Source organism: Helobdella robusta (genome assembly GCF_000326865.2).
Source record: "Helobdella robusta unplaced genomic scaffold HELROscaffold_5, whole genome shotgun sequence".
NCBI classification, from domain to species: Eukaryota; Metazoa; Annelida; class Clitellata; order Rhynchobdellida; family Glossiphoniidae; genus Helobdella; species Helobdella robusta.
In genome coordinates, this window is record NW_008705254.1 from 326,381 (window position 1) to 338,464 (window position 12,084).

The 12,084-nt window shown below is 34.1% G+C and overlaps 1 protein-coding gene across 1 annotated transcript; it reads right to left on the bottom strand.

The window, feature by feature from the left end:
• Positions 1–2,098: 2,098 nt before the first annotated feature.
• Positions 2,099–10,172, bottom strand: HELRODRAFT_68418 (hypothetical protein; the record flags this gene model as incomplete). Its single annotated transcript, XM_009026978.1, has 9 exons — positions 2,099–2,244; positions 2,395–2,494; positions 4,169–4,282; positions 4,496–4,671; positions 4,904–5,081; positions 7,408–7,440; positions 7,731–7,812; positions 9,130–9,291; positions 10,108–10,172. Coding segments are annotated over 9 exons (1,056 nt in total), but the record flags the coding sequence as incomplete, so codon positions are not given.
• Between the last annotated feature and the right edge of the window lie 1,912 nt (positions 10,173–12,084).

Below are 12,084 nucleotides of genomic sequence, written 5' to 3' on the forward strand. Positions count from 1 at the left end.
GATTTTTATTTTTGGTACCAAAAAAATGAAATAAAAATAAACTATCAAAGGAGGAGTGAATCCAAATGTAATTCTCCCTCTCACCCCACCCTTTCTCTCTCTGTATATAAAACTATATATATATAATATATATATATATATAATTACTTATAAAATCCAGTATAATATCATTTAAAACATATTTAACGCATACATATTCATATACAAAATGTTCTAATATATATATATACATATATATATATATATGTATATATAGTATTATATATATATATATGTATATATAGTATGAAGTTGACAAAAATTTTACAAAGCATCAAATGTGAACCAAATGAATGACACAAAAAAACGCTCAGCTATAAAAAGCTTCAATATTATTATAAAAAATAATTTTAATTTTTCATAAAATAAATTAAAATGAAATAATTATTAAAGTTATGATTTGCAGAATACAAATAATAATATAATATAAAGTAGATAATCATTATTAATATATATTTATATATATATATATATTATATATATATTTATTATATATATATATATATATATAAATTTATACATGTGTTATACATATTTGTTATATACAAACGGTTAAGATAATACATGATAGCATAGATATATTTGTAAATAAACTCACACACACGCACACACACACACACACACACATATATATATATATATATATATATATATATATATATATTTACCAACATATATTTATATATACACATACCAATAAACATAATACATACACACGGATATACAAGTACATGTATAAGTACACACAAGCATACATACACATATGTAAGTTTAAAACGACAAAATACTGATAAATTGATCAAACTACAATTCGAATTTGATGATAAAACTTATATAACAATAATAACTAATAATAATAATTATTATTATTAATTACAATTAAATTCACAATTTTAATTAATAATGATAATAACAATAAGTAAAAATATACACAAAAAAGTGCCGCATATATATATACACATACACATATTTATATTTATATAAAAAAATTATGTTTATAAAATTATTGTCACACATAATTATTATAACTATAATAATAATAATAATTATTATTATTCTTTCAATATTATTTTTTCTGACTAAAAGCTCTAGACAACTTGGAGGTAGTTGATGTAGTATTAGAATTTGTGTTGATGTTGTTGTTGGTCAGCGATGAGGTTGAAGTTGTCGTTGTTGTTGTGCTGCAGTTGTTGTTGTTATGAGTGGACCCTGTTGAAGACTGCAATGTAAAAAAAAAGTATTACATTCATCACGTAACCAGATAGAACGAATGATACTTTCAATTTTGTTCTACTTTCAAATAAATGAATGAATGAATGAATACATGAATTAGCAATGATTGAATGAATCAGCGAACGAGTGAACAAATGAATGAAAGAACGTGAGTAAACTACCATCCCACTATCAACTGATGTTCTGCTGCTTCGCCTGTCATCTATGGAATGAAAAATTTCATAAAGTTTTAAAAATTCTACAGCTTAAAGGGTATATTTCTTACAATCAAAAATAAACAACCAATCAAAAAACAGATCCAACGGAGAAAAGAACCAATCAAATTGTTCAATCCCAACGAATTAGATTCTTCAATTAGGACCAGCCAGAAAACCACATTCCTTGACAAGATCCATGACCAATCAAACATCATGACCCACCAAACAACCAATTAAAATCTGTCTCAGTCCTCATTCGTTACCAATTAAGCACTAACTAACTTTCATTTAGCTCACTCAATGAATGAGTCAGTGATGACGTTGACTGATTGGTTGGCAACTTTCCTAAATGGTGTTGTTGATGAAACTGTTGATGTTGTTGTTGTTGATGTTGTTGTTGATTGCTGGTGACGTCAACATCGACTACTCCTGAATCTTTGCTGTATCTGTTGACAACGACTTCAATATCTTTGCTGTTGTTGTTGTTGTTGTTGTTCGTCGGCATGGTAGCGCGAAACTTCATTCTTTCCATGTATTCATTCATTTGTTCGGTCTGTCAATCATCATAATTATTATTATTTTTAACAAAACAACAACAACAACAACATCAACGACGACGATGATGCTAGCTATGACATCATCATGACAACCTCTAGAATTGATTCCTTAAGATCTTCAACGAATTTCCTTTGTTCTTCCTGGTCTCGAGCGCATAATGTTACGATGATGACGTCATCCTGAGTGGCGTTCTTCAGGCGGATGCCATATTTGTAATCTGATTGGTCGGTAGATTGGGTGATTTGCTAATTGATTGGTCGAATCATTGAGTGATCCACATATTGATCAGGGCAACAAATCACCACCACGATCATCATCAACAACACCATCATCATCATAATCAGCAGCATCATCATCATGAACATACGTGGAGTTTCAAGCAGATAGACGGACACCCCTTGCAATGGTATCGTCTGTTTCAACCTATGAACACAATTCTTCTTCTTACGAGATGATAGTTTCGTTACCTTGTATGTGATTGGTCGAAAATTAAAGCGATTATATGATTGGTTGAGATGAAAACGTAGACTTGATTGGTCAGAAATAAAGAAGTCATTTATTTTGGTCGAGGCTAAAGTGATAATTTGAATTGACGATGTGTATGGAAGGATTTTATTGGCTGTCGAAATGGATGGATGGCAAAATTTTATTGGCTGTTAGGAATTTTTTAATCTTCAGGAATTTTCAAGCGAAGATTGTAAATAACTAAAAGCCATGATGGATGAGAGAATGGGGTAAAATAAAAGAATGAAATGAACGAACGAATGAACGAATTGAGTTGGGAGGAAATAAAATATAAATGAAAGAACAAGAAGAATTAACAGATGGACGAATGAACAAGTGAAGAAACGAATAAAAATAACAGAAACCAAACTACGAATTTGTAATCAGCATCATCCCATGCAACAACACTGCAAACAAATCGTAAAAAACAACAAAAATAACAATTAACGGCAAACAAATAACAACCAACAACAATAAACAACAACAACAACAAACAACAACAAATAACAGTAACACACATCTAGAAAGAAAACATATTTTTTTTTACAATCAGGAACAAGGTCAGGGCATAAAATATGAAAAAAAGAACGAAAACATTGTAATAAACGAAAAATCTTTCAGCAATTTCTTCAACACTATTACTACTTATACTACCACCACTACTACTACCACTGTCTCTAGCAATATCACGGCAGCTTCTGTGGTCGCGACAACTACTACACTGCTACTGCTGCCTAGAACCTACTTCTATTATCACTGCTACTACTACTGATAGTAAAAATACTACTACTGCTTTTATTTATACTATTGGAGATATTAAACTATAATAAAAATAATAATAATTAATAAAAATAATAATTATAATAATAACAATTATTATTATTATTAACTATTATCATCATCATTACTATGACCACTATCGTACAAAAGTTGAAGTTCATACACGTAAGTACAATATTTATAGTACAATAAAAAAAACAAGTATAAGTAAACACTTGTGTGTGTGTGTGGATGTATGTTTGTTTCTGTGTGTTTCTGTGTGTGTGAGTTTGCGCATAGTAAGATGGTACTGTGATATACCGGTTAAGATTTTTGATATTGAGAAACTGTGTTCGAGGCAGGCAAAGAGAGAGAGAGAGAGAGAGAGAGAGAGAGAGAGAGAGAGAGAGAGAGAGAGAGAGAGAGAGAGAGAAGAGAGAGAGAGAAGGAGAGATGATGCATAAATAAATGAACGAACGAAGGTATGAACAAATGAATGAATGAACGAATAAACAAGAGAAGAAAAAGAGAAGGAGAAGAAAATACGTTTCAAAGTGTAAACAACTCAAGTTCGGATTTAGTCATGTTCTCTTCATCATCGTTGTCATCAGCATCATTTACACATTCATTCACACATTCATTCTATCATTCCTTCATTCATACTATCATTCCTTCCTTCAATTAATCAATAAATCAATCAATCAATCAATTAATCAATCTTTGTTATACAATCATCAGTGATAAACAACCAATAAACATACAAACATACAAACAAACAAACAAACAAACACAAACACACATATACACTCACTCACACACACACGCACACACACACACACACACACACACGTAAATAGGTCACAAACAGACAAACTAACGATAAGTAGGTCATTGAAAAGGAAAAGCCCTCTGGCGTGTGACCCAATTTTTTCAGTTTTGTTGAGGTCCAGTATTTCATGCATGCGACAATGGCAGACAAATCGTCTGTGGTTCTCTACCAAGCTCTGCAAACAATTGATTGGTTGGTTGGCCGGTTTGATTCGAGTGATTTGATTGGCTGATTGGTTTGGCCGGAGTGATTTCATTGGTTTGATATTGAGAGATTTGATAGGTTGGTTGATCGGAACGGTTATAAATTAATCAAGGAACAAAGCAACTGATCACCAGGTTAACTGACAAATGAAAAAATAAACGAACGAACGAACGAATGAAAGAAAGAAACAAAATACAAATAAACGAACGGATGTTTTTCCAGTGATCATTCGATCCAGTATGATGACCTGATTTGTATGGTCTGGTGAAGGAATGAATTCTTGCTCCTTCACTCGTTCATAAATTCCTGTCAGGTAGTCGCTATTTATATCACCTCCGGCGTCTAAACCTGATTGGTCGGTCGGTCGGTTGGTTGATTGTGATTGGATGATGACGTGATTGCATGACTGTGATTGGATGATTGTGAGAGAGGTTAGTTGAAGCTGGTTGGTTGGCTTGATCGATTTGAATTGATCGGTTAAAACTAATTGGTTGAATGGGTAATGTGAATACTTGATCACCATTGGTCAGTCGATTAGGAATGGTTTGTAATGATTGGTTAAAAAAACAACCCACTCAACCTTTAAGATTCTTCAAAAAATCGACCAGGGTCATCTTCCTTTCTTGCTTGATGTTCTTGTTATGTAGGTCAGTATTGAGCATGATGATGGCAAAGGAGAGCAGGAAGATTGTGTCACTTGACCTTATGACCTTACCCACTAAATGAGGGTTGCACTCGCGATAACGCGATGAAAATACCTGAAAATTGTTATAATTATAATGGCAATAATAATGATGACGACTGGAATATTATAAAGTTAACGAAGTGATGATGAAGGGTACATACACACACACACACACACACACACACACACACACACACACACACAAACACACACACACAAACACAAACACACACACAAACAAACAAACATACACACATATTCTAATCTTAGTAAAAAGCTTTTATTGTGAGTAATTCTCTACATATACACACACATATAAAATCTTTCCTCCACATTAATTCCCAGAAAAATAAAAAAATATATAAATAATAATAACAATGATAATAAAAGAAATAGTGATGATAACGATGATGATGAATGAACGAATGAATGAATGACGGAGGAGATATCAAAAATTTTATGTAAAAGCTGATGGAGAAGTGCAGTACAGCATACACTGGATGAACGAATGAATGAATGAATGAATGAATGAAAGAATGAACGAACGAATAAGTGAGAGAGAGAAATAAAAAAATAACTGATAGATGGATGGGAAATAAATGAATAAAAATATCGGCTAGAAAAAATGAATGAACGAATGAATGAACGAATGAACAGGTGGTCAGACCAGAGAGTGAATGTTTGAATAATAAAACGAAATAATAAAACCACCAAATAACTGAATTTAATAGAAAAATATCTGACTGACCGAATGAATGAATGAATGAATGAATGAATGGACGAATGAATGAATGGACGAATGAATGAATGGACGAATGAATGAATGAATGGACGAACGAGTGAAAGAACGAAAAAGCAAACAAGCGAATTAAAAATGACTAACAGACTCAATGAATAAATGAATGTATGATAAAAGAACATAAAAGAAATAGCCAACAATGAATATAAGCAGTGCAGAAGTTAGTTAGCAGTGCAAAGAGACGAACTCACATTCACATCATCTACCTACATACAACCACATAAAATATGTATAAATTTTCTCATATAACTTTCCATATAATATGGAATAATTTTAAAAATTATACAATTTGAAAAACAAACAACAGCTCTCTCTTTCTCTCTCTCTCTCTTTCTCTCTCTCTCTCTCTCTGTTAATTTTTTTTCATAAAATATAGAATGGAAAATGAAGGAACAAAAATGAAATTTGCTAAAAATTTTCCTGCTTTTCATAACTCTGTTATAACAACAAACAAGAAATATATAGCTGAGTAACAACTACATTAGAAAGAGAAAGGGAGAAAGAGAGAGAGAGGAGAGAGAGAGAAAGAGAGAGAGAGATAGAAGCATAGACGTAGACATGAGATGTGATGACGAGATAATTTCATGTCTCTATGAACATTTTACATAACTGACGTCACTAGGAATGGCTAAATAATCTCAATTTTATTCTCATACCATACTTGAGAAATTCCTCTCATCACGAAAAGAGTTCCCCCCATAAATAAGTTAAATCAATATCATTTCAAACTTTAGGAAAATCAGAATAAAACATTAAAGCACACACACACAAACACAGATACAAAGACATATGTGCCTACACGAACGTACTTATAAATACGCTTTTCACACAACCAAAATAATATTTTCAAATACACGCAGTCATCTCTCTTTCTATCTTCCTCTCTCACACACTTTCTGGCTGGCACACAGACACACACACAGACACACACACACAGATACACACACACAGATACACACACACAGATACACACACAGACGTACAAACAAACAGAGCAGAACAGAGCGGAGCCATGACACGTAACGTTCTTATCAGGAGAGGTTATCTACTAAAACATTTATTGCTGCTTCCCCCTCTTTCTCTTTCTATCTACAATTTCTCTCTCTCTCTCTCTCTCTCTCTCTCTCTCTCTCTCTCCCTCCGTCAATCTTATTTCCCCCTCTTCAACATACAGCACGGGTTTAGGCGCCAATGGATTCCAACTACAAGGATGGTGTTGACGATGATGATGATGATGACACAGTGGTGGTCATGATGATAGTAGCGATGATTGATGATCTACTGATAATGATACCAATAGTAGTGATAATAGTAGTAGTAGTAGTAGAAGTAATAAGCGGTAGTAGTAAGTAGTAGTAGTAGTACTAGCAGCAGTAGTAGTGGTAATAAAAACACTAAAAATAAAAGCAGCATTATAAAATGTATTACATTCGCTCTTAATAAAGATAAACACCTCTAAGACTATGGCTCTAAAGTGCCCAAAAAATACATTGGTAGAAAACTACACACACATACGCATGCGCACACACACACACCACACACACACCACACACACACACACACACACACATACATATATTTATATGTATGTATGTCTTACCTCCATAAATTTTTCTATTTTTTGAGCCTCACCCTGTGATTCAAGTAGAAAAAAGTATTTATATTAAATGAAAGAATGAATAATTGATTGAATGAATGAACGAATGGTTTAGTGAATTAATGAATTAATGGACTAGTGAATGGACGAATGAATGAATGGATAAATTAATGAATTTACGATGAAAATTTGATGGATCATTTAAGCAAATGAACCTTGTCCGTCTTGATGAATGAATAGGAATGAATGAACGAATGAAATAAAAACTAAAAAGATAAAACTCAACATTGAAAAATGAATCTAAATGAAATTTGGCCTCGACTAACAGAAATTTGGAATTGAGATTGGAAGACTCTGAGAGCAACGTCGATTTGCAAGCCGGTGAGGTCAAACTCTTCGGCAAAACACCTGATGAAAGATTTGTTACAAATGAAAAGCAACAAAATACTCCATCACATTTTATAGCACTCAATCATTTGTTTACAATAATAATAATAATTTATAATAATAATAATTAATAATAATAATATAAATAAAAAGAATATTAAAACACTTCAAGTGCAAGCAAACACACAGGATCATACATTCATGCAAGCAGACAAACACACGCACATGCATACATACACATAGACATACACATTCATACACACATACACGCACACACACATACAGACATGTATATGAAGCAGACATGCCAATGCTAACAGTAACATGATAGTTATGAAATCAAATCTACCTGCAGAAAAACAAATACATACATAGAAATAAACATACACACGCACATACACACATACCTACACACACAGATGCCTACACACAGACACACACGCATACATGCACACATACCTACAAATAAGTTAATGCAAACCAAAATCTAGAGATTAAATTTAAATTATTAAAATGTGAAGGCAAGCAATATCATGCTCATAGCATAATACATATAGGTAGGTACTAGGTAATTTCATCATTTTATGTGCATGTGTGCGCGCGCGCGTGTTTATGTGTGTATATGTAGGTGCATGTGCACGTATGTATGTATGTATGTGTGTACGTTTGTATGTATGTATGTATGTATGTATGTATGTATGTTATGTATGTATGTATGTATGTATGTATGTATGTATGTATGTATGTATGTATGTATGTATGTATGTATTAATATGAAGACGCTATTACTAATCCCTTGCATTCATTCAATACACGCTGTTCTTTCATAATCATAATCATAATCACAACTAAAACCATCATCATCACCACCAGAGCAACATCATCATCATCATCACCACCAGAGCAACATCATCATCATCACCACCAGAGCAACAACATCATCATCATCATCAGCACCGACACCAACCAAACCAAAGAGCACTTCACATTAAAGAAAGAAATTTCCTCTTTGATTTAAATGGCAACATAAATAATCATAACTATAACCCCCAAGCATAATAATAATAATAATAATAATAATAATAATAAATGATGAAAAAAGGTTGTGTTACTCACGCATACATACAATTGGTATTCTTGAAATAAGTTACTTAGGCAAGACCAATTTGTAAATGAATTTATTATGTGGAAATTACTGTTATAAATGTTGTTGTTGCTGAGAATACAATTACTTCAGTCTTGTTATTATTATTACACCTATAACAACAACAACAAGAGAAAAACATACAAAAGAACGAACGAACGAACGAACGGGAAACATAAGCCATCTTCACTAACTTCAAAACCTCCATATTGAATGCATCCTGCATGGAGCCGAGGTAATGCCCAATCATCTTACGACTGAGACCCTTTCTACTGATCAGGAATCTGGCAACAGCACTAGGCCTGGGGTCCACAAATCTATTATCAACCATGTAGTCTATGCCTTTGTTTGGCTTTCTAAGGGGTGGGGATGGGAAAGATAGAAATGGAGGTTAAGGTAGATAATATATACATACATGCATATGCATAGGCATCATTTTTGCACACACACACACACACACACACACACACACACACACACACACACACACACACACACACGCAAACACACACACACACACACACACACACACACATATATATATATATATATATATATATATATATATATATTTACACATACAAACATGAATACACACACACACTTCGTACAATACAAGCGTATATCCTATGTGCATTCCTGTATAAATGCTATAATTATTACTACTACTGCTGCTAATGCTACTTTTACCACAACTACTACAATATTATTATTAATATTTATATTATTATGATTATTATTATTATTATTCCTAGTTGTTAAACTTTGAGAACTTGAAAAATATTTCTGATAAGAAGTTATCTCTGAGAGTTAAAAATTCAATCAAGTTATAATAAAATCATCATCGTCGTCGTCATCATCACACCCTGGACAGAGATAGATAGATAGATAGATAGAGAGAGAAAGAGAGAGAGAGAGAGAGAAAGAAAGAGAAAGAAAGAGAGAAGAGAGAGAGAGAAAAGAAAGTAAGTGATTTGTTAGTTTCATAAGATTGGCTATTAACTAAGAGAAGAGCATTTATTACATTTATAAAATGATTTTTCTGCCCATAAATCAATCAACTGAATAACAGAATCAAACAATCAATCAATCATCCAATCAATCAGCGAATCATTCAATCAACCAATCAATTAACCAATCAACCAACCAATCAGCGAACCAACTTGACTTACTTATTAAATACATTCAGGCCAACCCTGTAAACTCTCTTTCTATTTCTATCTGACATCAACCTAGGCACACTGTGGCATTAATAATAATAACAACAACAACAATAATAATAATAATAATAATAATATCAATTTGTAATAATATCACCAATAATAATAATAATAATGATATTATCATTACAAAATAGGGAAATAGAAAGCTACACAAAATGTCCAAACTAACGATAATGATGATGATTGATGTTGACGTTGTTGTTGTTGTTGGACAAGACTATGATGGTGATGATGATGCTGGTTGTGATTATGATGCTGATGATGATGGTGATAAGGCGACGACGATGATGATGATTCCGATAGCTGCCTCATCATCATCATCACTGACGACGACGGCTGCTGATGATAATTAGCATGGGGGAAAAAATATTGCTGCTGCTGCTGCTGGGGAGATGTGAGATGCTGATGATGATGGTGCGGCTGTAGCTGATTATGATAATGATGTTGGAGAGAAAGTGGGGGAGAGTATTGAAAATACGAATTGGGTAATGCTATAGAAGCTGCCACGGATGCCCCGGCAGAATGATGAGGAAATAATGACGTCGATGAAGATGACGATGACGAGGAGAGCGTCAGCGATGATTTGAAGTAACTGGACCCCCGGCTACTGTCGCTACAGAAGGCGCACTTCGAGCCACACGAGCATAACGATGAAGATGATGATAATGATATCATAGATTGTGGACTATTATCATAACCGCCATTCGCTAGTGAGGTTGATGATTGTGATAATGATGGCGTTGTAGCGGTGGGGCCTTCAGAAGCGTTTTTTAAAGTTTTATCAGGAGTGGCCGTTGATCTATTGTTGCAGTCGTAATATGTAGCCATGTAGTTGTTGAACTGTTGTTGTTGTTGCTGGCTGTTGTATGCTGGATGTTGTTGCTGCTGGAGATGGTGTTGTTGTTGCTGTTGTTGGTTACTATAATTTGCCATGTATGGTGAGTTTGGTGTGGTTGAGCAGTTATTGTGATATTTGTTGCTGTTGTTGTTGATAGTGCTGGATTGGGTCCAAGGTGGGCTGAATTGTTGCTGCTGATGAAGATGTTGCTGCTGTTGTTGTAAATTTTTCAACTGTTGAGAGAATAAAGGATGGCGTTGTTGTTGTTGCGATTGCTGTTGTTGTTGTTGTGGCTGTTGTTGTTGCTGCTGCAGCAACTGCATTCTATACAAACATTCGCCACATCCACAACTTCTACCTTTCACCAAAAGCATTGGCGAGGACGATGATGAAACTGCATTCGACATCATCGAAGGCGACGACGACGAGGAAGATGGCGATGAAAATATCTTAGATATAATGGGATGATCTTTCTTTAAAGTGCCTCCAGCATTTCCACCGACACCACAACTACTAGCGCTACTACCACTGCTAACAATGATGTCATTTCCTGTCGGACTGTCAAGGCAAACATCATCAGGAGGTGGGGTAAGAGCCCAGCGCCTCATGACGACCTCGTTTGACCCTAATTGACCTTTACGTCTCAAGGTCGAATTTCTAGAACTGGAAGACGAGGACTCGGTAGTTTTGAAGTCGTCCGCGGTATCGCTATTGTCGTCACTGTTGAAGCTGTCGTCATCGTCGTCGTCGTCGTCGTTGTTGATGTTAACCTCTTCTAAGAGGTCCTCAAACTGACTGCTACTTATGTCTACCAGAGGAGTGCTGCTAGAGTTGGTTGTTTTGTTGTTGTTAGTGCTGCTGTTGTTGTCATTAATGGCGATGTTGTCATAGATATGAAGATTGTTACTGTCAGCAGACATCTTAAGAATGAGCTCTTTAGCTCGTTGTGACATAGTATTAGTGTTATTAACATTAACGCTATCATTGTTGTTGTTGTTGCTGTTGTTTTGTAGTTGTTGGTCTTGCGAATCTGAATATTTCCTATGTAGATATGTTCTGAATGTTTGTTGAAGCAGAGTTGCAGCTTT